We start from the raw sequence: 27,863 nt of genomic DNA, 5'->3' as shown, positions 1-27,863 counted from the left end.
GAGAGCGAGAAAGAGAGAGAGAGAGAGAAAGAGAGATAGGAAGGCAACAGCGCAGAGAGACGCAAAGGGGAGAGATAAAATTGCCTGAAGCTAAAGTTTGTGGAGAGAGCTTTGAGGCTCAGTTTGTCTCATTCCCTTCTCAAAGCAAGCTTAAAGAAAAGCCCTCTAACCACCTCACAGAAAAAGACAAGGATTTAACCAAGGAAAGAGTGTGTGAAGGGAACAAGAGAGGAGAAGAAGGACTAACTGCTCCAAAATCATCGAGTGGATGCTGCCATACTCAGTATCAGATTTCACAAAATGAGAGACCACTACAAGAGCGCTTCTGCAGAGCTCAACCAACCAAGCAAGGTACCACTATGCGTGTGTTTGTATGTGACAGAGAGCATGTGTAGTTTTTGTAAACATAAACTGGGGTATGAGCTCATGTTAAATTTGTCATTGTATTGTGTTCATAATCTTAGACAGGCCAAAAGGTTTTAGCATTGTTTGAAATGGATCACCCCATGGCTTTTAACTCACAAAACTAAATAGACAAAAAGAGCAAAAGTGCTTCATGTTGTAGAAGAATGATCAAAAGAATGACCAGTACTGCGCTTCTTTCCCTCTTAGCCTGTGAACAGCGGAGTAGCATGTGAGGTGGTTTGGTGGAGCAAGATGAGAAGCGTGTGTAAAATAGGTGCATTCCAATGAGGCAGGGAGAAAGAGGAGTGGGAGAAAAGTGGGTAATTGGGTAAGTGAGGCAAGTCATTTTAGTCCATAGATAGAACAATGGTCTCTCTTTACTGTGAGAGAGAGAGAGAAAGAGAAAGAGAGAGAGAGAAGAGCTTGTAAACATAGCAGCCAGAAAACTGATAGCTCACAGAACAGGCAGATCCAAATATACCTTCCTAATCTATTTGTGACACAACCATATCAGCTAAGTATACTTGAAATTCTTGGTGAAAAATGTTATTTTGCATCCATATTCCATGACATAAGTTTTTTTAACAAATGTAAATGTAGCACTGTTCCTCTTCTTCTTTTTTGAAGCACAACATTTCTGGCCCAAAACCTTTTAAACAGTAACAATTAAGTATAATGAATTATTATTATTTTATTTTTTTACTTAATGTCAATGAATGCCAATAGTTCTTCACAGATGACTTCTAAGTGTAAGGCTTCATTTACTTTTATTCATAGTTCAGAGTAATCCTCAGACATGTCATGCAGCACATGACTTATATACGTCTAATGGTTTGTAATCCTGGCCATACGTTTTTATCCTCTTGTTTACAAATTCACCTCTTTAAGTCTGGAATCTTTCTAACTACAGTGCCTGTGATCATAACTCATTACATTAAATCGCCAGTGGTAGCAATTGTATACAGCAATAAAATATTGTGTCTGTACTGAAGCCTCTGCATGGGAGTCTGGATATCTTTGAGCCTGTTATATGATTGTAGACCTGTTTGACAGGGTAATCTGTTTATACTGACTTCTTCTAACGGAAGGAATACTCTAAGAAGTAGACTGAAACAACAGAACACTTTGACCATGACTATCATAATCCTTGTTTTGTTTTTGTTCACTTGATCAAGATTTGGATTAAGCCTCTTAATAAAGGTCAGCAACACGAGAATCTTTCTGATATTTCTGTCATCCCCAAGGGAATCTTATTTAAGACATCAGTGGTGTCAGTCTGTGAAAGTGCTAGGCTTTGGGGTGACATGTCACATCTGACATATACCCCTTCTGTGCTGAGATTATGGGGGCATCATACACATGGAATTGAGACATGCACGTGGTCAGATGCTTGGTCATAGCATGGCAATCCTGTGGAACCCCATCCTGTTACTGTAACTCAGTGGGGAGTCTTTATACTGAGGCTACTTCAGACTTTGTGCCGTCCTCCCAGCCAAGCTGCCGCTGGCAGTCTCCGTGGCAACAGTTCTAGAATGTGCCCTGCGCTGCTGGTGAGGGAATTCTGGCTGCTCAGGATTCCGTAAGCTCTCAGGGTTTGTGTTGGATTGGTTGGAAACAGAGCAAAGATGCTGTGATTACTGCCCCCCTACACACACACACACACACACACACACACACACACACACACACACACACACACACACACACACACACTGCTTCCTTCCCTTCCTTCTTCAGGCTCCTTCTCTTCTACCCCCTGCTGCCACTGGAGCTGGGCTTGCAAGCTGCTGTGCTGACATGGTCCATGTCAAGGTTCAGTGCGCTTTGTAGAGCACTTCTTCCACCAGAATGGGCAAGAGTCATTGTGGGTGAAGTTAGTTTATTATTTATACATGAAATACTAGGTGTAAAAATATTCATGCCAATGTGTCTGTTTTGAACAATTTAAAACTATTTATCATGTCTTTTCATCATTAGTCAAAAACTGACGTTAGTTAACAATATACAAAAGAAGTGGATTCAGATATGGCATTTCTCTAGAACAGTATGAATGTAATAAATTAAAGCTCACCATATAAGGTTATGTTGGTTAAGATTTCTAGGCAACAGCAAAATACATTTCCTCCAGACCACTGTTGGCAATACTATGCCAAATCTTGTCTTGAAGGAAATTATATGTAATGAAGGTTTAGTGAATGGTCTAACATTAACTCATCAACATAAACATTTAATTGCTCAGATGCTTCATTAACAATAAACTTAATAAGTGCTTGATGAAGAATGTTTTTACGATTGCTCTTTATCACAACAATGGTGGAATAACGGACCAGCAGCATTTATATTTAATGCCACATTTCATCAATCCCTTTAATCTCACACTATACCAATCCACGTAATCACACACTATACCAAGCCAGCAAACCCAAATGCTGTGCTGGTGTGCGTTACATGTTTGCAATTGTTCAACTACTTAGTTTGTTGGAAATGATAAAGGAAACAGGCAGCATTAGAATGTTTTTGTGAAAAGGGTTATAGAGTTCAGCTCTTGGGGTCCCTGAACTACTATCCCATTGCTTCTTTAGACAAGTATGGTCAAAGGGTTCAGTTAGCTAACCCTAAAGTGACGGAAAATCTCTCTCTCTCTCTTTCTCTCCCTCTGCCTCTCTCTCTGGCATATGGGGCTTCTCTGATGTGGTGTAGGCCAATGCAACCCTCATCCATTAACTCGGACTATGTGGTAGAGCCCTGTACTAAATTCCCTACCACAGCAGAGAGCCTTCAGTTCACTGTGCAATGTGCATGCAAGATGTGCCTCTAACAACTGGCCTGGCTATAGGGGCTACCCATGATCTGCAGAGCATGTTTGCAATTGTTTATGTGTTCCTCATGCAATACAAGATGTATTAACTCATTATTGTGACATACATTTAGATTAAACAACAGAAAGCATAAGTGTGTTCTGGTAGTTTGGAGGATTTGTCTTGATGGTTCAGTTCAGTGCAGATCTTGCGAAGTGATGAAGATCATAATCTTGAAGGAAGCAGTGCCTCAGCCCGTTTTTATGTCAGTTAAAATGGAGTCATAAATCAGTGACAGATCCATATGACTTCAATTTGGGCAAAACAAATTCAGTAACTTTTTTAAAAAGTGCTTATAAGTATCCCTTATTTTAGAGGATTTTAGACTCCCTCTGCTGAACTTTATGTTTCCTTTTGAATCACTTTATCACTTTGGCTGCTTGGTTTACATTCACTCTGGAAATGTTGATTTTTCAGAATGGGGGTTGGGGAGGTCAGAGGGAGAGAGAGAGAGAAAGAGAAGGAGAAAAGATGTCTGCTGCTTGGTGGATCCTTGACTCCGGAAGAGCACTTTCCCAAGCTCTCGCCACGCTGGACTCCTGGGGGAATACTGCAGGGAATTATAGGAATCTGTCTGTGTGGATGCACGCGGGGCTGGGAGCGGGAACGCCGGTGGGAATGGTCAGGCGGAACCACAGAAGCGTGAGGGAAAACAGGAAGGGGTAACTGGAGACCTGGCCTGGAGTCAGCTCACAGAAAGAGAGAGGGTGAAAGAAAGGAATCTCCCAGAGCAGCACAATCATAGAACTGGAGGACAGGACCCTAATGATGTGCTCAAAACACCATTGACTAATGGAATTACTAATCTTAACCAAGTTTTCAAAGACCAAAGTCAACTCACAAACCTAGTCTCAAATCAACCTTTGCTCATAAAACCTGCCTTATTTGAAATGTTTCTACTGAAAATCATGATCATAAATGTGTAACATTTTGGAAGGAAAAAATAACAGAGGAGACCCTCAAGAGCCAGTCACTATTCTCTACATTACTATTAGAACTGAACACATATGTGTATATCACATGCTCACTGTGATCTACCAGTAGGTATTAGTGTAGACATTTCCATGATTTCATGCTTCTTTTATCCTTGCTGATGGAGAATGGGAATAATTATACCAAATGTTTGAGTGCATTTTTAGAAATTCTGCTCCCCTGAAACCAAGTTGGAAAGGCAAAGAAACTGTAAGCTGTCTAGGAACAGACTTTTTTGTGTCATTAATTTTTGCCAGATCCTTTTGGTACACCACCCTTTGTACACCACCAAAATTATTACTGAAAAGTTCATGTTAGTGTTTATTTGTAAATAATGTTCTAGGATTCTGGAACTTTATGCTTTAGTGATTAAAAGGGTTTTTGTGAGATATATACATTCAGCACCTACTTTTTAGAAATGTTATTTATTAGAAACATCTTGGACACCATAAACAGTTAGAGACTACCATGTATGGTTTGGGTTAGCCATCCTCCATCTTTAAATCAGTGGTCAGGTTTTGACCATTGTGACCACAGGAGCATAGTTGGCCAGATATTTATGTGTACCAGATCACTCTCAACCAAGCTCTGGCACTGACACATGAAAAAGCAGTATGGACCATCATAATATACTAGACTGTTGTTATTAATTTTCTTAGCATGTATCTTACTCTGTATCTCTGTCTCTATTTATATCTCTTCTTGTTTTATGAGGACTGCTATCCATTTGTGGCCCAAAGGAGGCTGGGCTTCCTTTGAAAGGTTTCTTCTCTGAACCTCTGGGAATTTTTGTTTACCACTGTCGCCTGTGGCTTGCTCATTAGGGGTCTAAACCTGGTTCCTGTCAAGATGCTTTGAGACAATATCCACAGTTAAAATTGCTATATGAATAAAACTGAATTTAATTTAAATGAAAACTTGAGCAACACTATTGCGCCTTATGCACTCATATCAGAAAGATAGCTACTACCCTGTCTGTATCACTGCTGTGCTGAGAATGGCCCACCCCCAAATAATTCCTGGTTGGGAGTGGTACTGTGGTTAGAAACTGACCAGTGATGATTGGAGTAGAGAGCAACTGATGAATTGTAAGTGGCAGTAGATTGGCTATAGTTTTCAACTGAACACCTATAGAGTATACATACAAGACTTACAAGATAAGCAGCAGTTGTGTGTAGTTATGAAACGAGAATACTTGAAAAATACATGAAAATCCTTGTTTTGATGGTTTTATATACTTAATCTGAGGGTTTGTTTACAGAATATCATACTGCAGGAGAATTTACTGCAGGTCTTTAGGTGTTGTTGTCTGGTTGACATGTGTCAGCTATGTACTTGAAACAGTCCTAGTACAGATAAAGTGTTGTAGGTCTAAAATGTATGTCTTTTTTTTTTCAGTCTAACATCCTCCACATGCACAGAGATTTAGTAACACTTCAGAGTGACCACTCTGAATCATGGGTAAACGTGAGCTAAACTGAAGCACTTGGGTAAAACGAAGGTCAGATACTAAAGAATGGCACTTTACTGGATTGTATTAAACAGCTCAACATGTTTTCAGGAGAATGTCCTCCTTAAATGTAACTCTGTCTGACTGATGTGGCTAACTCCTGCAAGCTATTGATCCAGGCTAGCTGCATAGCTCTGCCGTCAAAGCGCTGGAACTTAAGTAGAGTAGACAGCTTTTTTGAGAAGAATTTTTAAAGGTGGTTATTCACTGGCACAAATATAACCTGCACATAAAGAGGGGCCTAAACATGACCTTTTGTTCCCAACTAAGATCAGGACATGGCTTTTGTTCTCTTCCTTACATATATCCATGCTGAACTGTTTCATGTCGCTCCCACAACACCTCCGTACAGTGGTTTTGTGCACGGCCTTCACTAATCTGTAGGCTCTTTCCTGGAGTCACATAAATTGTCATACTTTTCTGATTCATTCTGGTTTTGATTCAAGGATATGCAAGTCGCTACCATTCATCAGTTTATGCAGCAGCCATAAAAGGACAAAGTAGAAGAATGCTTGTTGTTAAAAAGGGCCTAGCTCAAGAGATTCTTGACAATAGCATTGTCCATTGTTCTTCAGAGTGACAAATGGACACACACTGTATCATTTTTTAGGACTCCTTCCTCTTTCCCTGACCCTGCAGAGGTCTGCTGGGCTTTGCAACAGAATTGCCCCTCAGTCAAATTAGTCAAACACTAATGTGTGCGGTAGGTGCAGGATGGAAGCAATGATCCCACATCCTGTCATCCTCCTTCCTCTCTGTCTTTCTGTGATTCTGTTCCTTGAATAAACAATCAAATAACTGTTTGTTATATAGCGTTTTCATGGTTTAACCATTGTAGCCCACAGTGTTATGAGGTTAGTTGAATGGTTTGGTTTGGATGCCATAATTATAACTTTCGCTGTTCTTACTGTGCCCAGTAAACACAAGCAATTATAATGTGGCATCCTCATTTGTCTTCTACAGCCATTTTTTTTTCATTTTACTACAATATTTCACAAAACAGACAGCCAAACACAGACAGTGTGATTTTTATTTTGTTGTTGCGCATAAATCACTCAACAACTAGTAGGACTATAATCACATTTGAAATTATACAGTTCATACCAAGGCTTTATTTAGAAGGGATGAATACAATGCAGAGTGGATTGATAAGGAGCAAACATACACCCTTAACTGAATAGTTTGCACTGCCCTCTGTAGTTTCTCATTCTCTTTCCCTTTCTCTTTTTTCAGACCACACCTTTCTCTGTCTCTCTATTTTCACCACCTTCTCTCTTTTCCTTCTCGAACCATACCTGTCTCTGTGTCTCCACCTGCTTCTCTCTTTCTTTCTCCCTTGTCTAACTGAAGTGTGTTTATGCATCTACAATTAATATTATTATTATTATTATTATTATTAATAGTTATTATGAGATGTGAATGTATACAATCAATGAGGATATTCAGTAATTAACTTAACATCTTGTAAAAGGTTTTAGCCATATCACCAGAAGTGCAGGTCTCTATTGCTTGACAAGTTGTTTTTCAAAAAGGCTAAAAATGTATTTCAAAAAGGCTCAATTCTAATGTTCAGTGTGCTTACTGGATCCATATGTTTGCAAGTGTTTAAAGTGAACTCTCGCTCTCTTTCTCTCTCCCTGTATGTTGGAAATTGCTGGAATGTGAGTTCATTGAACACAGAGGCACTGGGTGAAAGTTAGACCCCCACCGAGTGCCTCAAACAGTACTGAAGAGCATACATGCTCTACATGCTCTCACACACTCTGTGTTTCTATCACAGGCTTGCTAAACGTTTAGTGGCGCATGAAATTGATTGCAGGGTGGGCTTCCCCCCCATGTCTTGAAGCGCAAAAGGAGTGAATACTGAAGCCAGCTGTAACCTGGCTGAGGACCTTGAGCAAAGAAAACAGCGAAAAGGCAAAATGAGTTAATGAGAAGTTGAGTGGATAAGAAATGGATTGGTTAATGGATACACCCGCTCAAGTGATCCACAGCTCTTTTGAAAGTCCGTTCCTTGTAGAGAGCTACCTCCAGGTTTAGCACATAGTAACTTAACTATAAAGTACCTTACTTTTTTAAAGAATGCATAGATAAAAAATGTATAGTAATTAAGACTAATTGGAGTCTAATGTATAGTAATTAAGACTAATTGGAGTCTAATGTATAGTAATTAAGACTAATTGAAATTGGAATTACTTAGAAAGGTTTTGTTTGAGCAAACATATTGTTATCAATTTAATACCTAGGTATACTTGGGTTACCAGTTCTAGGTATATGGAAATTAAAGATTCTGTCCTGCTATTTCTGACATTCTGTCTAGCCCTCTTGCTTTCTGCTGTGCAGAGGTGCAGAGAGCATGATGTCATGCATTTAGTGGATCCTCCAGGGCTGGCCGCTGTGGACAGGCTTTATGAGATACAGCTGTTAGGAGGAGGACGAGAGAGAGAGAGAGAGAGATAGAGAGGGAACAATCTGACACTGCTCAACAATCCAAAATAACAAAGAAATCACTGACAACAACATGCTGTCAGTAGTGTGCTTCAAAGTCACTAGCAAAGGCTTTGAGGCACACTACTGACACCATGTTAGCACAGAGAAGAAACATATAACTTTTCAAACCAGTTTGGTATACAACTATCTTAAAATTTACACTGCGACCAGGATTCATTACTGACCACCATAATCTTCTCTTTTACAGCCACAATGCCCACACAATGCCTACACCACAACTTGAAGAGGAGATTTTTTATTTTATTTTATTGGTTTTACTTTGAATTTGCATGACATAGTGTGATGGTCAGAGGCCAGAGATGGGTGTGCATGCCTGGAATGTATGGTCTCCTGTGTCCTGTGGTAGTGCTCGGAGCGCAGCTTTGACCTGGCCTGTGTGGCTGTCCAGGGTTTGGCTGCTATTGTCCATAGCATAAAGAAAGCCGGAAAGGAGTCAGCTTTGGGATTGAAAGCACAACATAGATTAGTTAGTCTTCCATGTACATTCTCACACAAACATTGCTAATCTAATTATATTTATTTCCTATGTAGTTCATAAAACTCATAATAATTATTTTTCAAATGCTGCACTTCAGGCAGACCACAAGAAGACAAACTACTTTTTAGTAGTTTTAAACGGCGTAAAGATATAATAACAGTTTCCTGTGTGTTGTAATTAGTGGCTATCCCTCTGACAAATATATAATCAAATATGAATACATATTTCCATAAAACAGAGAAAACACCAATTTCTGCTTCTCAAGAACATGTTTGTCAAGCTGTTCTTATCTTTTTTAGAAAATACCCCAAATAATTACACACTTAAAACGATTTGCCTCTAAGGAGGTCTTGTTATTTCCTTTGTTTTTATGTCATGCTGTGTGTACTCAGACCCCAGTGATAGTGGGCTGATGTGTTGATCTACTGTTTGGAGTGGATGGTTAGTAATGTAACTGAGGGTGGTTGATGGACCTGCTCTGACCTTAAGTTATGTCCTCTCTCCTCAAACTCTCAAAGGAATCCAAATACCGATTGCGATCAACTACAAAGAGGCTGGGAGCGCTAGTGGCCTGTTTTTATGTCTCTAGTGGTTTTATGTGTTTTAGTGCAGGCTGACTGGTAAAAGGCAATGTTGCATAGAGAGGCATCTATAATGCATAAATTACCTGAATTGTGAAGCAATTACCTGAATTGTGAAGCAAAGTTGCACTTTGAGGCCAGCGTGTTTCTTTATTTCCTTAAAATAAAGGAGTAGAATCATACTTAACAAAATAAGTTGAACATTTCAAACATGGGAAGCTGGCTCAGTAGCAAAACAATATTTTTTATTTATTTTCAAAAGTATGCTAAGCAGCATAATATAGCAAGCTTTCACATGACCCCATATTATGTCAACATGTGAGCTTCCTGAACAGAGGGTCAGGAGGAGGGACAGGTAGAGGTTACTCAGGTCATATGGGACTTTTTACTGGCTGAAGCAGATGTCTCTCTCTCTGTGACTCGACTCTGGAAATAGCCATGTTCTGCAGGGTCAGGCTTAACAATAGCACACAGGACAAAGAAAAAACTAAGCCTAGCAGGATTTCTAAAGGGTCTGGCCCAGCAGTGGTGGCTATAAACATTGCCACTACCAGATTTACTGCTTTACAAATCCAAGATTCACTGACTGTCATGTTTGTTGACCATTTTATGTGAGCGCCAGCCTAAGAAAAATCTTGCATTTAGGATTCCATGTCTACAAAGCTCAATACAGCACAACACACACTGGGTTCCAGGTTTTGGAGATAATAGTGATGTATGCTATGTCATGGCACTGAAATCAGCTTTTTTACTATAGGGAGGTAAAATGATTCTCTAGCCAAGCAGGTTATTCTCCTCAATCCTAGAGTGAAATTACACTCTGTTGAGATATTTGTGTGCTAGAATGGTTAGAATTAAAGCTTGGAGTCTTTCTGCTCTCCGACATGGGACTACGGGTGTGTACACCATAAGGTCAATGGCTCCAAGAAACAGCTCATTTTTCATTCACTTCAGGATCGATCACATGCACCGACAAAACTTGGTGAGGCTGAATGTAAAAAATAAAAGTATTTTGATTTAAACCATAGCTTTACAAGCTAATTCTTCATACAAGAAATTCTGTTCCCCATTTTTCTTTGGTGTATGTGTTTTCTTTTCAGCTCATTCCTGGTTTCAGTAAGAGGAGAAGCAGAGAGAGAGAGAAAAAAAAGTTTATGTTCCTCCACAAACATGTGACCCCTTTACACAGCTGAAAATCATTTAGGCTTGTAGGTCAGCAATGCAGTCCCAGTATGTGTGTGTGTGTGTGTGTGTGTGTGTGTGTGTGTGTGTGTGTGTGAGAGAGAGAGAGAGAGAGAGAGAGAGAGACAGACAGACAGACAGACAGACAGACAGACAGACACACAAACAGAAAAAGAGAGAGATCATATTATTCAAATTGTCTAATATTACATGGGATTTATTCAGTCATGTTCTGTAACATCTAAAACTTGGCTTTAACATGCTCCCCAAATCCAGGTCTATGTGTTAAAGCTCTTGAAGTATATGATGAGCAGTATAGCCATTACACTACATGTTCCTGTGCCGCACCAAAGAGAAGAACCCCATAAGCAGAATGACTTCAATATTAGTCTTGGCAGACCATCAAAACAACTCTACATTGCAGGCCAGCAGAACCTCTGGGATTCTAGCAATGCCGAGTGCTTCAGATGGACAGGTACTGGAAATACATGTAGATACGCCAATTGGGTCGAAGCAATGCTTCACAAATCTCAGCTTTTGTGGGAGAAAAAGTCCTGAAAAGTCACTTTCCAATGATACTGAGTTCAGATAGTTTACCTGAAGCACAAATGCCCAAAATTTGCTGGATATGGTGTATCTTCTGTTCAAAAAGGGGAGGCTCCATTAGGGGTATGGGCCTTACATAATATGGTTAGTTGGTAGAGGGTTGCGTAATGGAGGCCTGTTTTTTATTTGCGATGGCAGACCAAGCTTTTGCATTTTGTCCTCCCCCCATCCCTAGTGTCCTTATAGTGATGTCATTGCTTCCTCTTGGCAGGGGAGTTGGCATTACATAAAGCACAAGTATATACCTACACACAAGCATACATGAATGACAGTCCTTCCCACATGTGCCTATTAAGTGGTAACACCTGTGTTAAGTGCCCTGTCTACCCTAAAACAGACCACTTAGCGACTACTTTATTGAATTGCTGATAATTACTGTTAGCTACATGACCCTTGCAAGGACAGAATATGAAAGGACAAAGGTCACCACAGACGTGTATCCTTTTATGAGAGCCTGGGGATGCTTCTGTGATTTTTCTTTCCTATAGAAGCTGAAAATGGGATTTATGAACCCTTTTTATTTTTAGTGTATATTACCTTTTATGTACCTAATTTTTTTCAATTATTTTACTTGAATGTGAACCTAAGTATTAGAAGTTTTTGCTCTATTATTGACAAGCAAAGCAAAGGTAAACAAGTTACTTGGGGCATTTATAGTTATAGGTTGGAATGTGGTAATTTATCATGTTTTTGCTTTTAGAACTTTAAGAGAGCAATATAGCCTATATATTTTATTCAATCCTTCAGCAGGTGAAGTGCCAGCACTGTCATTTCTCTTGTTGTTCAATCCATGTTCGTGGGTTTAAAACTGCTCTGAAAAATTTGGAATTTGTACACACAGCATTGCTTGTGGCTTCTGGACAAAATCATAATTAGTTTGATTCAAAATCTAGACCATTTGCCTTGTCTCATTTGTTGATGAAGATGAAAAGATATGCAACAGACTATGAAGGGGAAAGATGTTTTTGTTAACCAGATTTCATCAGATTATCTAAAGTTATTTCATAGCTGATCCAGCACCTTGGCACATGTGAACTCTCAAACTCCACATTTGTGTTTGGATGATGATTCAGCAGCCTTGTATTTTAGTGGAAATACTGTGTGCATGCCTTCTCAAGAGTCAGGTTCCCATTAGGCGGACAATATTCCAGCTGTTTGCATCGTGGACCACTGTTGATTCAACTGTACATTTCTTGTTGTGATTTTCTTGTTCTGTTGCCATTATATGTGAACTATTTCTGAAATTCTGAATAATTGTTACCTAACTGTAAATATCTTTTAAACACTGTGACCCCATGGTTCTTTTAGGCTATGTGTGTACAAATGTGTGGCAGGTCACAGGAGGGCTTATAGCTGTGTATGTGACTGACTTCAACTCTCTGTGTGTCATCTCAGGATGCCAGCTGCTAGCATCATGACTGGTGGGAGAGCGCTGCTGCTCTGTACAAACACAGAGAACTGCATCTACCAGTCAGTCAACGGGTAAGGCAAGAACACACTACTCCTCCATATGTAGACAACAAGAAAACCTTTGTACATGTGTACAGTATTTATCCATATGCTTACCTTTTTTTTAGCATGTGAGAAATTAATGAAAATGGCAATAAATGTGGATGCTTCAGTGGTAGGACAGTGTGTTGCTTTTTGTGTTCAGTAGGTTTGTCTTAAATAGGATCCACTCTCCAATAGGTTAGCATTTAGAGTGCTATATGTTCAATAGAACATTGAAATCTTGTATAAGAAAAAAATCTTCGAGTGACACGGTATGTGAATCAAATAGGTAGTTAGCTATGAACTGAAATCAACTTTCATACAGCATCTTTAAATTGACATTTTTACGTGAGAAGCCGATCCTGTGAGAATCTCTAATCTATATTCGTCACACCAGTCATTCTCGTATCTTTCCCTTTGTTTTAAATACTGTCAATAATAATTAATAATAATAATAATAATAATAATAATAATAATAATTAAAATACTATCAAAAAAGGATTGAGGAAACATTACATATCACAAATTGTATACCCTGGAAGTCAAAGGCCAGCCATAAATCACATACTTATAGTAAGCTCTAAAAATGTCTACAGACAAAATTAATGGAGAATTTCACTTCAAACACCAACAGGTTGTACCCAATTCCTTTTTTCTATAGTCAGAGTGTTTTAGGACAAGCGTAGTATTGAATATACTGAATCCTAATTAAAGCTTTTGGCGTTGACACATTCTATCAACTAAATAATTGAATGCCAAAATGACTTGGTGGGTTGAAACACCATGAAATGTTATTGAAGGTAGTAAAAGCAGTATTGAAGGCTTTAGGAGGAGATCTGAGTAGACTGAGCTCATTCTTCATAAGTCCTCACTATTTAAATATGTCACTAATAGACACAACAAGCTGTTAACTCCAGTTCCTGAACAAATAAGGGCAAAGAGCTGAGAGGTCTTGCTTTTCTTTCGCTGACTATGTTTACCCCCTTCATGGTGCTCATGGTGCCTCAGCCCTGTGAAAACCTCCTGGTTTTTTTTCCCCTTCTCCTCACCTCAGTTGAATAAAGGACTTTAGTTTCTTGCTTGGTGTGGGTGGTGGGTGATGTAACCTATCTTCAGTTTAGTTTCTGAGCATTTCCATCAGATTCCCTACCAGTAAGAAGGATCCAGTTCCCCCTCCTTTTTTGGTCTGCTCTTCTTTCTCATGCTCTCTATAACTCCATCCCACTCTCTTTTCCTCTTTATAAGCCCCTCCCACTCTCTTTTTCTCCCTATAACCCCATCTCACTCTGTTTTTCTCTATAACCCCTCCCACTCTGTTTCACCCTATAAGCCTATAATGGAAGTAACTCATGATTAGATGATCTGGTGCTTAAGCACAAATACTGACATGACAGCTCGTTTTCATGAAGATTTCCATCCATACAGAAAATGAGATTTAACACTTAAATGTTTCTTCTTTGTTTAATTTTGACAATTGTATGGTATGAATTTAATGCTGTAATATTGGTCAGGAATTTGGAGAGAGCAGTATTGCTTTAAATAATGTAGTGTAATCATATATTGCTCATTACTGTGTTTGGCATTATGTGTGTGTGTGTGTGTGTGTGTGTGTGTGTGTGTGTGTGTGTGTGTGTGTGTGTGTGTATGTATGTATGTATGTGTGTGTGTGTGTGTGGTGTGTGTGTGTGTGTGTGTGTGTGTGTGTGTGTGTGTGTGTGTGTGTGTGTGTGTGTGTGTGTGTGTGGCGTGTGTAGGCTCCAGTGCTGTGGCTTGCCACTTGAAGAGGCGCGATCTGTGGTGTCCCAGAGGCCAGACCTGTGCAGGGTTGTGGACAGCCAGTCCCCCCTCACGTCCCTGGACAACCTCAGCCATTATCCAGGGAACACCAACATGCTTGCCCATAACACACAGACCAGCAGTCGCCCAGTTGAAAATGGTTTGGGTGGCTGCAACAAGCCCCCCAGGACTCCTTCAGGGGTCAAAAGCACAGCCAGCATTAGGGACAAGATCTCCCAGTGGGAGGGCAAAACAGAGAATGTTGGGCCAAATCTGCAGGCAGTGGTTCAGAAAGAGTCTGAAAGTGTGAAAAAGAAGGAAGTGAAAATTACAGAGGTACAAAGGAGAGACAGTAAAAGAGCTTTTAGCTCAGAGAAACAAGACACTGGTAAAGAGAATGGGAATAAGTTTGGAGATCCAAGGACAACTATGGAAGCATGTACAAAGGAGAGGGAGGTTATACTAGACAAAGTGCTTGCGGGGAAAACAACTGAGACCATCCAGGATAAAAAGTCTGTTTTGACGCACATAAAGAAACTTGAGCAGGCTATGAAGGAGAGCCCCACTAAGCCTTGTTTGCCAGGTAACTATTTCTGTCCACCTTCTAAAGAGAGGCAGGAGGAAGGGGAGAGGGTGGCTACTGAGCCCATCTTTGGAACTCTGGATGTGGTGAGGCCTGGGAGCCGCCGTGGCTGGAGCAGAGACTCTGAGAACGTGTACACTGAACCTGGGGCTCCAAACATCAACCCTCTCCCCAAACCCCAGCGCACATTTCAGCATCACACCCAATCAAACAGCCCCGGAATAACCCAAGGCTCAGTGATGGGCAGGCGCAATCTGCCACCTTTGCCCACCATCCCCCCTCCACCACTGCCCTCCTGCCCACCACCACCAGGGCTCTGTCCGAGGCCTCGGTCTGAACGAGCTCGGGACTCTAACAATAGGTGGGTTTCACACATTTTACACCATGGCAGTGCTGGAGTTGTATGTAGCTTAGAAAACAATAAATACAGAATTTAAAAAATGTATAGTTTCTTCCTTAAATGTTTATCAAAATCACAGTATACTTGTGTGCTGACTGAGGTCTGTCATATTTGAATTTGTTACCCACGATACCATATTTGGTTTTGTTTTTTAAGAGAAAAGTGAAGTTTGATTAATACTGTCTGATGGTTGCATTGTACTATTGAGAAAATCTAGGGGACTTTGTGAGTATGCAAACCTCAATGATGTCCTGATGACAACTCTGGGCTGTCAGGTTGATAATGAGTTACTTGGGAATTAGATCCTTTCACATGTCACAGTAAGAGTACAGTAGCCTCTGCAGTGTTCCCCTCTGCTCCTTTTCAGTTTGATGAGGGCTGTGTATGTGTGACATTAAATATTCATAAGGTCACTTGGTTTATTACACAACAAGCCTTGGGGCTGCCTATGGGTTACCAAAATAAACACTGGATAATGGAGACAAATAGTCAGTGAGAACCACAGTAGGTCATCTGGACGATATGCTAGGCATGGAAACTGCATATGTAATGTAACTCACATAATGTAACTTACAACCTAGGTCAGGAGTAGCACTGTCTATCAGAAACAGTTTGATTCAGCAAACATGCCTGTTTGATTGGCTTTGCATTCAAACTTAAAACAGTTTAGTTTGGATTCTCTCCATAGTTATATAAAATGCCTTTTTTTTTTTACTTGCATAGACAAGGTTACACATTATCCAATCAGATCTCATAAAGGTCCCAATAGCCCTTTAAGTTCAGTCATTTCCTGTAGGCCCTGCTGGCTCCTTAGTTGACCCCATTACCCATTCTCTCTACTTGTTTTCTTCTTTGACACAGGTAGATATTATTCTTTTACAGTACCTTTTGTTACCAAAGCCATAAATTTAATCATATTAAGGCGGTCACAAAATTGCTCAAGGAATGACAAAAAGGGGAATATGCACCAGATCTTTTCTGTCCTATTTGACATTAACTTTCATTGTGTTTTTGCTGGACTTGCAGGAAGTCATATGAGTTTGAGGACCTGTTGCAGTCTTCCATGGAGGGCTCTCGAGTGGATTGGTATGCTCAGTCCAAGCTGGGTCTCACACGCACTTTATCAGAGGAGAATGTCTATGAGGATATCTTAGGTAAGCTAGTGCACCCTTTTCTCTGGACGCTACTGCTATGAAGATGGAGTAGGAGGAAATGGGAAATTCATGCCACTCTGCAGTGTGTTTCTATATGAAGATTGTTGTTACTCCCCGTTATGTTTCCTTGGTCCTCTTGTATCTGAGTGGACTCAATATGCATCTACTCCAATTTGAGGTAAAAGAAGAAAAACAAACTGGGCTCTCAGCTCTAGTTCTTTGCAGCTCACAAGAGCAGTAGCATGTAATTCTGGGAAGGTCAAAAACTTTCTTTATTGTTCCTCCCAGTCAGTTGTGTGTGTTTTGGTTAACCCACATCAGATTCTTATTGCTGGCCTTAAATCTGCATTGTATGATGCAAGGATTTAACTGTGCTGATCTCTGCTTACAGCAGAATTTAGACTTTAATATGATGCAGAGCTCTTTGGCCAGGGATTACTGCACAGAACAATTGCTGATTTTTTGATTGGTGAGATTTGAATTTCTTCCAGAAACAATAAATAAATAAGTAAATAAATAAATAAATAAATAGAATAGTAGTGCAACATACTTGTAAGGATTAATGTGATGTCTGATACACACTTGTGGAATGCAGATCAGTTTCTCAAGTTGTTGTATATTACAACAAAGAACAGACTAAATGTCCTAGCTAAGAGAACATTAACATTAGCATTAAGATGTTATCCTTTTTGTCTATTACATGTAGTTGTATAGTGCTGGTTAAGAAAGTAAAAATGCTCTCAAGGACTTTGTTCCAACTGTGTCTTTGCTAATTGGCGCAAGCCAGCAAGTAGAATTAATTACTGAAACCAACAAGCTGATACAAAATCTTGGCCTAGTTTTTACTTTTTGAAGCTGAACTTTCACACCCCTGCCATTTAAGTGGGAGAGTAAGCAGGTTGTTAGAGGGTACTGAACCCAGTGAGTGAGTAGGAGGCTGAAGCAGTGTGTTCACTCAACATAAAGAAGAAGAGCAGCATGTCCTGGGCCTCTCCTCCCACTTGTCGCATCTGGTGGATGGATTGATGTAGGGAGAGGAGTTCTGTGAAAAACACCCCCCCCCCCCCCTTGCTCCCAGTCTCCACAATCTTCTCTCTTTCTTGTGCCATTTTTTTTCTAGGTCTCTTGCTTGTTGTGTTTGTGCAGATCGTTATGTGGCTGAGGGGGGCTAATGGTGCTAGTTTTAGTAGATTCCTTGGCAAACCATCAAACATCTGGAGCAAAGGAATACAAAGCAAAACAAAACATGACGTCAGTTTGAACCCAATAATGGGGGGGGGGGGGGTATGGGAGTACTGACGGGGGATGTTAGCAGCAAATGCCCAGTTAAACATGCTTCTGATAAACATGATGCTGTGGGAAGAAGTTATGCCATTATTAATTATTTAAGTTGAACTCATTCAGTGATCATGATGGGGAAAATAGCAATGGCACCAAATTTGAATAACAGATATTTGCACCTTCTGCAGATCTCCCATCAAAAGAAAACCCATATGAAGACATAGAATTGGAAAGCCGTTGTGCTGGAAACAAATTACCTGTGTCTACAACACCTTTCTCTCCTAATCTTGACACCCCAACTAAGGTATCTACATGCTTATCTCCACCTTAAAGTGACTCCTTACTATCAACACTTACTTCTAATAAGCTTAGGTCATTTTCTGCATAGAGTTTAGCTCTCTCCACTTTTTCCACCAACAGCTCTCCTCCAAGCCTGGGTTCTTTAGACAGAACTCAGAACGGTGCAGCTTCAAATTGCTTGACCTGCGTAAGACTAACAGAGATGGGGGCATAGCATCACCCTTGAAGATAAGTCCGCCTTCAACCCCCAGCAGTCCTGATGACACGCCCTGCCTCTCAGGAGACCCCTACAACCGCAGAAGAAAGAAAATCCCCAAGGTACTATCAAGGAGGCTACTTTCTGTAATCTGTATCTTTTGTAATTGACTTATGGTTTTAATCAGTAAAATATGACTGGCATCAGAACTCAGCCTCTATAAAGGAAACACTACAGCTAAGGTAGAGGACAGTATAGACTTGGCTTTAAAGGGAAAGTTAGATATGGGAAAACGGACATATCCTTTAGTGCTCATCCGTTTAGGGTCTTGGACAGACATTCTAAAAATGAATACAGTGAATAGTCTCCCTAATAAAGATAGTGCCTGTTTTCTTTTCCAACAGATGGTGTTGAAGATCAATGGCATCTTCGAGGCCAGGAGGGGAAAGAAGAGGATGAAGCGAGTCTCGCAGTCGACTGAATCCAATTCAGGCAGAGGTGCATCTGGGGACACATATGATGCTAAACATTTTATTTAACATATTAATTTAATGTTCTGGCTAGTGCTGTTGTCAGGTACAGTGTGAATATTATTAGTTCTTATTGTGAACACTAGTTTCATTTGAGGACCAGTTCTGAGCAACCAGAGGAGGCCTCTGCCTGTTGCTCGCCAAATGTGTATTGTGTAAAGTCACTTTGCACACCCACTCCCACCCCCCATGTGTGTCCACTTAGCTTTACGGACAAGTTTACGTTTTTGGGTCAGTTGTGATTGACCTATTTTTCCAAGAAGGGTTAAATTACATTTCCTTATGAGACACATGTGTAGCAAAGCCAGCAATATGTATACATTATTGCTTGCATATACATTTTTTAAACCTTGTCACATTTCCTGTCTTTTGGTATAGTGACAGATGAAAACAGTGAATCGGAAAGTGACACGGAAGAAAAACTGAAAGGTGAGTGTAGTTTAAATGACGCATACCAGGCAACAAGTGCACCACAAAACCAGCGTACAAAACACTCGAGTACCGCGCGTGGCGGCTGGTGAAAAATATCCTAGGTTGGGTTAGCTCAATTCGCTAAAATCACTAAATTAGCTACACTAGCGCAAACCCATTGGTCCTATGAAACTACCACAAAATACACAACTTGGCAAGCTACACAGCAACGTGTAGTTTCTCCACCAAACTTGTCTTAAATCGATTTAAGAGAAGACAGCCCATGATTTCCGGGTCCCCTTAAATGCCGTGTCTTGAGTAACTGCGTTCATCAACGTCAATAACGTCAGTCATCCCCACTCCACCACTGACTGATTCTGATTGGGGCAATAAATTAAGCGCCCTTTAGGCATCCGTTTCGAAGAGACTGATTGGCTAAATTTATGTTGCGTCTCTTGTGTCAACAACGATCAGCAATTGGCTGCGCTGGTGTATTTTACACGTTATTGTGCATTTTAGCACTCTCATACTTAAAACAAGTATGTATTGTTTATTTTGAAAATGAAAATCATTTCTACCAAGTAGGGTGGTGCTCTAGTGCCCTCTATTGGCCAGCCGCCACTGGTGGTACAGTGTGATGTTTGTGCTCTCTGTATAAGAAATCTGTAAGACTCTGTCACAGCGAGTATAACTCTGGTGTGCCGCTGTGTAATAGCTCACAGCCAAAGGCTGGTGTCCGTGCAGTCCATGCTACGGCAGACGGGCCGCTATCGCACATTGGAGAGGGACCTGCAGGACCTGCAGGAGAGGAAGCTCTTCGAGTGCTTCCTAGTGGTGGCACTGCACAAGGCCAAAGCAGGAGCACCTTATTTGCCTGAGGTCACCCAGCAGTTCCCACTTAAGGTACTCTGGGATCTTACCATGTATATTACTGATCTGCAACACTGTCCATTATAAATGACTAAAGATACAGGATAACTGAACAGATAGCCATACCGCTTTGCCCTAAACAAATAAAAGAAGCCAGGTTTCTGGCTGATTTCACAGAATCCTTGTGTTAAATGTCTTGTTTTGCAAATATAGCTTGAGAGGAGTTTCAAGTTTCTGCGGGAGGCTGAGGACCAGGTGAAGGTCATCCCTCAGTTCTGCTTCCCTGATGCCAAAGACTGGGCTCCTGTGGACATCTTCCCCAGGTAGAGACTCATCTGCATGAATGCCACTTCACACTGCTAAAACACCAGGACAATTGCTTATGTAGTCTTGTTTCAAACCTTCCTTTAGTGAGACCTTCTCATTTGTCCTGACGGGTGAAGATGGGAGCAGGCGGTTTGGCTACTGTCGGCGTTTATTAGTGAGTTTTTCATAACACTGTAGTATTTTGTTTCTAAGTTGGGATGAACAGATATTTGAGGTCACCCATTGTAAAAATGTGTTTTTGTTTGTTATACATGTGTCTCCCTCTTCTTTCACTCCCTCACCTCAGCATGTACTTGTGGGATGTGATATTTACTTGTGTCAGGACACACTGATTTGCCTGTGCATAACTACTGCTTGTGCTGATTTGAAGGAGATCGGAGTGGATTGGAGCCTGTGTGTGTGTTTTCCCCACAGCCCAGTGGAAAGGGTCGGCGTCTGCCTGAAGTCTACTGCATTGTCAGCCGCCTGGGGTGCTTTGACCTCTTCTCAAAGGCATGTGCTCAAGTCTTCCATGTCTTTCAACCAACATACTATACTGAAGGGTGGTGTGCAGACCCATACATCATGTTCTAATCATCTAAAGTTAGAGCAGGCTTTCAAACCCTTGTGGTTGTGTGTGTGCTCCTCTTTATTTTAGATGCTGGATGAGGTGGAGAAGAGGAGGGCCATCTCCCCAGCTCTGGTGCAGCCATTCATGAGGAGTGTCATGGAGGCTCCCTTCCCAGCCCCGGGCAGGACCATTACTGTGAAGAACTTCCTGCCAGGCTCAGGCACTGAGGTATGTTCATTGACTCATGAACATGACACACTGACCTAGGTCAGGTCAGGTTAAGTGCAGGTCAGGAGTATACCATTGAAGCTGTAAAGTTTGCTTTACTGCTCTAAACTAACCAAAAAAGACATAAATGGAGATTCATCCAAATTACAAATAAATTGCTCATATTTGAGAATCAGATTCACAATGTATGGAGCATAATTTCTGTGTGTTTACCATTACAATCACTTTGCTTAATTCTAAACTCTCAAATGGTGAGCATACATAGAGTAGTTTGACCTGTAAAAGACATTTAACCTTTTCTCTCGGTTTCCTTCTCTCCCTCCCCATCTCTCTTAGGTCATAGAGCTGTGTCGCCCTTCTGACTCCCGTCTGGAGCATGTGGACTTTGAGTGTCTCTTCTCCTCTTTGAGTCTACGGCTTCTCCTGAGAGTGTTTGCCTCATTGCTCCTGGAGCGGAGGGTCATCTTTACCGCAGACAGGCTTAGGTATATCAGCTAGATCCACAAGACTGCTGAGATAGAGGTCAGGCTTTCTTAGGGAATGCTGTTAGTGGTGCTTCTCCATTGAAACTCAAACAGTCCAGGATTCAGCCTTGCATAACCTTATACCAGATATGATTATGAATATAATATGTAGCAAGTTAATATGCAAAATGCAGATCTTTGGCAACATTTTTAACAGGCGGAAAGTTTGCCAGTGCCCCAAGATTTCTACAAGTTATAGCACATATGTGTGTTAGGGTTCAACAAACAGAGCAATAGCGAGAGAGTGACATGTGACACCAGAAGTGGAGAAAGAGCACGGCTCATGGAGCCATTTTGTCAAAGTTAAGAGACAGATATGGAAAAAATGCGGTTGTGTTATAATGTTGCCATGGGAACCAAATTCAGAACGTTTTTTCTTCGGAAAAAGCTGTTAATGGGCCAGGGGCTAACCTTAGAGTAGTTGAAATGGACCATGCATGTGCTGAAGGCCTGTAAGCACCATGTCCTCTCCCTTGAAAGTTTTAGCGACAGTTTAGATACACCTATGCAGCACTGTGACTTGTCACAATTGAAACTCATTTCTTTCTGCTCTATTGTTTCTTCCTGTGCTCGTTAGCAAATTAGAGAAGGATTACGTGTCATTGCTCAGAAATGAGTGGAAAATTGACTCCATCAGTTTATATTATTATTGAATGAACATAAATGAAAACAGACTCACTGAATTGTGCAAGATTTTAACATTTGTTTTGCTCAAAACGATGACTCATTTTTGGTGCATATCCAGTATGGGTTCATAATGAATTACATGGACAGCAATACATTTTTAAATTCATTTTCTCAACTTGCCATTACTTGCATTCCCAATAAATCAAAAACAGTGGAAAAAATGAAAACGTTTACCTTACTGCCACCTTGTGGTGAAAATAGTCAATTACTCATAGTACCTTTAAGTTATTGTTAAACCCCCTTTTACTAGTGAACACCATTATTTTCAGGAAGAATAGTTGTTATCCAATCGAGTGTTATTGGGAGCCAATTGATGTCATGTGGTATGAGGTGCTTAGGTTTTTTTTGGTCCTTCCGCCTCTAGCATCCTGTCTCAGTGCTGTCATGCAATGGTGGCCCTGTTATATCCCTTCACATGGCAGCACACATACATCCCGGTGTTGCCCCCTTCCATGATGGACATTGTGTGCACTCCAACTCCTTTCATTGTGGGCCTGCTGTCGAACTCTCTGCCTCGCCTTAAGGAACTTCCCCTAGAGGAGGTAAAACATTTTTAATATCTGAAGCACACAGGAATTCAAGCACACAGGAACACAGTGCTTGAGAAATACATGATTTAAAAAGTAATTACTAGAAGCAATACCTTTTATTCAGCTCTTGTTTTAAAAAGTAGTTTTTAATAATTTTATTATATACATTTGTCATCTTTTTTGAGCTTTAGTTATACTTCATCATACATTATGATGGCCATTTACAATGAAAATGGCAGCCAGAAGGAAATATAAAATCCTCTAATAATAACTTACAGAGGCACACAGAGAGCACACTGAAGAGAAGTTCAAAGAGCAGCCTGTTTTTAAAAATTTCCATGAGCACTTCCTGTTCATGTGGGCTCTATTTGCTGTCCATGACCTCTGACCTCCTTCCTCAGTTGAACAATGGCTGTGTCAAGAACCAAGACACATTCACAGGAAATTACATCATTCTCTCTTCTGCTCCCTCTCAGGTCCTGGTTGTTGACCTTGGCAATAGTCGTTTCCTACGACAGGTAAGATATTCTACAAACTCTGTTTCCTGTGAGAACATTGCTTTAATGATTTCTGTAAATTCTGTTTTAATGACTTGGTGAAGAACAGAGTGAGTAGCAGTACTATGCTGCAACTTGACCTACATGAACAAAAAACAGAAAGAATCACAACGTATATATGAATGTACAGAAAGCATCACACAGTTCCATCAAAAGTTTCTTCAAGTGTTGACTATTTTCAAAGTGGCCTATGCTGGTGCTTTCAGACTCTCAGACTTAATCTCCACTTCTCATTCTCCACTGGTTCAGTTATTGATGCCTATACATGTATATGTCCTCCTTAGATGGACGATGAGGACTCTATTCTGCCCCACAAGCTACAGGCTGCCCTGGAACAAGTTCTGGAGAGGAGGAAAGAGTTTGCCAGCGAAAGAAGAGACCTTGCCACTGGTACATTATTTGTCCTTTAGTTTAGAATATCTTACAAATTTTAGGCTAATGACTTCCATTTTATGACCATTACCAATTTAAGAAAATCACTTTTTTGACTGAAATTTTAATTTTGATTATTGTTGTGTTTTATGTAACTTCTGTTGGAAAAGGGTAATGAGAATCTCATGTGTTCCTATCCTTTGTCTTTTGTTTCTGCAGAACACTGCACTCTGAGCACTGTGGTGTCAGAAGCCTTTGTTCGCTTCTTTGTAGAAGTAGTCGGACACTATCCTCTCTTCATGGGAAGCAGCGAGCGTGACGAAGAATCCTCAGCCTCCTCTTCCTCCTCCCCCACCCCTTCATCTTTCCAGCGTGAGGCCTTCCGCAAGGCTGTGTCCTCCAAGAGCTTGCGGCGCTTTCTGGAAGTCTTCATGGAGACGCAGATGTTTGCAGGCTTTGTGCAGGAGAGGGAGTTGCGGAGGCCAGGACTAAAAGGTGCATGTTCACAACATCTTCATGTCAGTTAACATTACTGTGAGTGGTCAACCTGCAGCTGTATCATTTCCATGAAGAACTGAGTGGCTGCAGTGATTAAATAATCAGTATTTGAGACAGTGTTTTTGAACCTATTACCTGTTCTACTGCACTACTACTAATAGTCATTCAGGTTTGGTGTTGGGTGCTGTAAGTGAATTGACATACATGAGTAAAATCTGGAATTATCATCCATTTCTTCCATTTTCTGATGATTCTCAACTATCTTGTTTACTGTTCTCATTGTATTTAATGCCTACAATTGCAACAGATCAAAATAAATCAGTTCATTAAAATTTGTCCTGCACCCCTAGTTTGAAAGCTTGTCATAGTTCATCGTATGTATTAGATTCACATTTGTGCTTCAAATTAATGAGTAAAGACATGTAAATATGAAGTCAAAAATGTTATAATATGCAGAACTCTAGTCCCATTAATGTAGAAAGTCTCGAGAAATAGAAATACACAAATAAAGTGCTTAAGAAAGGTTCTGTACTATACATTACTACACAGCAGTCACACAAAAACACCCACACCTTAAAGACATTCATGTGTGATTATTTCCCATTCCAAAGGACTGTTTGAGGTGAGAGCTCAAGATTACTTAGACTCCTTGCCTGGAGCTGAGAATCGAGGCGTCAACAAGTTTCTGAAAGGTCTAGGTAAGCTTTCTCCTGCTGCCCAAAATGAAACATTCTTAAAGAGACTCACAATGATTTGCATTTATTCAATAGTCTAAACATTTTCCTTAATGAATCTGTTTCTCTTGTAGGACACAAAATGAAATTCCTCTCCAAAAAGTAAAAAAACCCAAAAACCTCTCCGAAAGAGTGTCTCTAGGCTGGGAGGAGCAATAAAGTGCACCAAACCACAGACTGCCCCTGCTTCACAGACTGCCCCTGCTCCACAGACTGCCCCCGCTCCACAGACTGCCCCCGCTCCACAGACTGCCCCCGCTCCACAGACTGCCCCCGCTCCACAGACTTTCCACGCTCCACAGACTGATTCTGAAAAGACTCAGTAGCCAGAGTCGTTTCAACAGCACTGATACTGAGTGGAATGGCATAAGCTCAACAATGAAATGACTTTGCACAGTGTTACTCTCCCTTTTACCTCCCACCAGTACAGTCTTCATTTCCCATGGTAAACTGCTTATTTGTGTAGTGTGGATAAAACCACTCCCCATTCAATATTCTATATGGCTTGAGAAAGAACTGACATATAGGTTTTGACCAAAGTTTACATTCTGATGTACAGTTCTCCTTTTTCACATTTACACCATTTTCTTCTTATCTACTTTTTTGGGTAAGAAACAGAGTATGTTTTTTTTTTCCTTTAAGGGGGGGGGGGGTGATGAATTAATTTATATTCTTTCTAGAAAAAAAATACCTTTATAATTTCCTCTGTAAAACTTTGTTGCCTTTAATATCAAAACAAACAGTTGTTAGTTTTATTGTAGACTATTTATCATAGTATATTCTGAACATGAGCTTGTTTTGATTGTATGAGTAAAACACCACTGTCTGGTCAGTTATGTTGGAGTGTGGTTTGACAGAGGAGGAAAGCATTGAGAATGAACTAGGAATGGCTGGAGATGGAAAGCTTAATGGATGCACTTCAGCATCAGTGACCTGTCCTGTGAGATCCTGCACACAAGTCTAAACATGTGGGATCAGACTGGCCAAAGGACGTGAATTAGATGTTCTCTGTTTGTTCTCTTGTTAAGGACATTTGAAAAAGACCACTTGGTTTGTTTTTAACTTGATTTGAAATACATGCTGATCTGCTATGTAAATGTGTAATAGCTTCAAATTGATTTGTCTAAAAATATTCCCAGTTTACATTTTGAATTGTTGCTATTTGTAAATCAACAATGGACAACATTTACTAAACGTCAATGGGGTGAGTGCTGATCAAAGATTTCTGCTCTTGATCAGTAGGTTTAGATCATGGTTGAAGCTATTAGATCAGTCCAGTTAGAGGGACGATCTGAACTGACTCTAGATCAGTAATGTTTTTCTGAGATGCTTGTTAAACATGGGTCAGTGATACTATAAGGGTCTAGCTTCAGTCTGTGCCACTGGGGGTCACTAAAGAGAGAACTACTTTTTCTTGTGTGACTTTTTAAATTTATTTTTTATTCCTGTTGATGGTAGTGTTGGATGTTTTCATCTTGTTTAAAACCAAAAGTCAATGCTCTTACTTATTTGCATGCTTTTTTTCTCCATTTCAAATCACCATTTACATGTATATAATTATTTCATGCATTTGAATAATTTAATTTCTTTAGTATTGCCTTGAAGTGTACCTCTAACATCATGGTACTGTGGTACTAGGGCAATGGCCAGTCACTTCATGGGTGACCAACAGCTGAAGCCAACATCTATACTCCAACATCTGTGATGTATTGAGAGCTGTATATGCACTTGCACTCACACTTTTAGTTAACTCCCCCAGACAAGCAAATGAACATGTACAAGTAGCCCAAGTTCATTAGAATGTAATCACACACAAACACAAAGAAGCACAGTGTCAATACATAAAATGGGTATTTTTGTGGGTATAGATATATCTTATTGTTTTTATATTGTGACAAATTCAGTTTCATAGTTATTACACATTTTTTTTAATGAAGATCAGGTTGTTTAAAGCAATTAAAGTGTATTAAATAAAATGATTTTAACAGAATATTGTAACTGACTATGATGAGTCAAAAATAACCAAAAAACTACAGACTTGTGTCACTAATGATTTGTTGTTGTTGTTCAGAATACTGAGTAATTTCTGTATAAGTTAAATTAATATTTATGAGTTAAACATGACAAAAGGAAAAGTCCCACTAAAGCAGGGTCCAGCATATAAAGGATTTGATCATTTGGTGTTGAGTTAAATCAGGTTTTATTAGCAATGTAGTCAGTTGCACAACGGCACTTCATGACCGGAGAACCCTCTAATGCAGGTGTTCTCAACTGCAGCCCTGTGCCCCCGCTGCCCTGCACAGGTCCAGGGTTTGCCATTGAGCTGGTTCAGGTGTGATAGAGATCGTTTAAAACTGTGCAGGCCACTGGAGCTGAGAACCCTGGATCTTATCTATGAAAACTTAATCATCATCTATATAGAAATAAAAATTGGAAAAATATCTCTGTTTGAATTAATATGGGTGAAATTTATTTACTACAACTAATCTGAATTTTGGAAGCAAGAATGTCTATTTGGCAGTGAATTAGGTAATTTATATAGCAATTACAGAAACTAAAATTTCAAGTTCTTATTCAAGTTGGCAAATTCAATTTTGAAAATTCAGTTTTGAATGAGAACACAGGTCACAAGTTCAGTGTCTCCATAAAAAAGTGTTGTTTTTTTCAAACTCACCCCTAGCCAATTACAAAGGCACTATGAACTAAAAAAGTGGTTCTGCCATGATCATGTGTATAGATCCAAAGAACTGCTTCTGACATA

At 40.2% G+C, this 27,863-nt stretch overlaps 1 protein-coding gene across 1 annotated transcript; it reads left to right on the top strand.

Annotated features, from left to right (window-relative positions):
- Positions 1–27,863, top strand: si:dkey-82f1.1 (DENN domain-containing protein 2A). The gene is made up of 20 exons (XM_027019966.2): positions 1–351; positions 12,499–12,585; positions 14,349–15,314; positions 16,380–16,507; positions 17,977–18,092; positions 18,209–18,406; positions 18,689–18,782; positions 19,193–19,243; positions 19,941–20,128; positions 20,309–20,418; positions 20,507–20,576; positions 20,837–20,914; positions 21,060–21,200; positions 21,537–21,685; positions 22,776–22,953; positions 23,418–23,459; positions 23,783–23,888; positions 24,090–24,365; positions 24,980–25,066; positions 25,177–27,863. Exons 2-20 carry the CDS (start codon positions 12,500–12,502, stop codon positions 25,206–25,208), a joined length of 3,096 nt encoding a protein of 1,031 aa, XP_026875767.2. The 5' UTR covers positions 1–351; position 12,499; the 3' UTR covers positions 25,209–27,863.

Source organism: Electrophorus electricus, chromosome 2 (genome assembly GCF_013358815.1).
Source record: "Electrophorus electricus isolate fEleEle1 chromosome 2, fEleEle1.pri, whole genome shotgun sequence".
NCBI classification, from domain to species: domain Eukaryota; kingdom Metazoa; phylum Chordata; class Actinopteri; order Gymnotiformes; family Gymnotidae; genus Electrophorus; species Electrophorus electricus.
The sequence above is the reverse complement of the archived record's forward strand: the minus strand, read 5'-3'. Positions and strand labels throughout refer to the sequence as shown.

What these genes read in the sequence shown, in the direction of transcription:
- si:dkey-82f1.1 (XM_027019966.2), top strand. Translation starts at nt 12,500, where the DNA reads ATGCCAGCTGCTAGCATCATGACTGGTGGGAGAGCGCTGCTGCTCTGT. An exon ending in GCTTTGACCTCTTCTCAAAG is followed by an intron (nt 20,915 to 21,059) that starts GCATGTGCTCAA and finishes TCTTTATTTTAG; the next exon opens with ATGCTGGATGAGGTGGAGAA. An exon ending in AAGAAGAGACCTTGCCACTG is followed by an intron (nt 23,889 to 24,089) that starts GTACATTATTTG and finishes TTGTTTCTGCAG; the next exon opens with AACACTGCACTCTGAGCACT.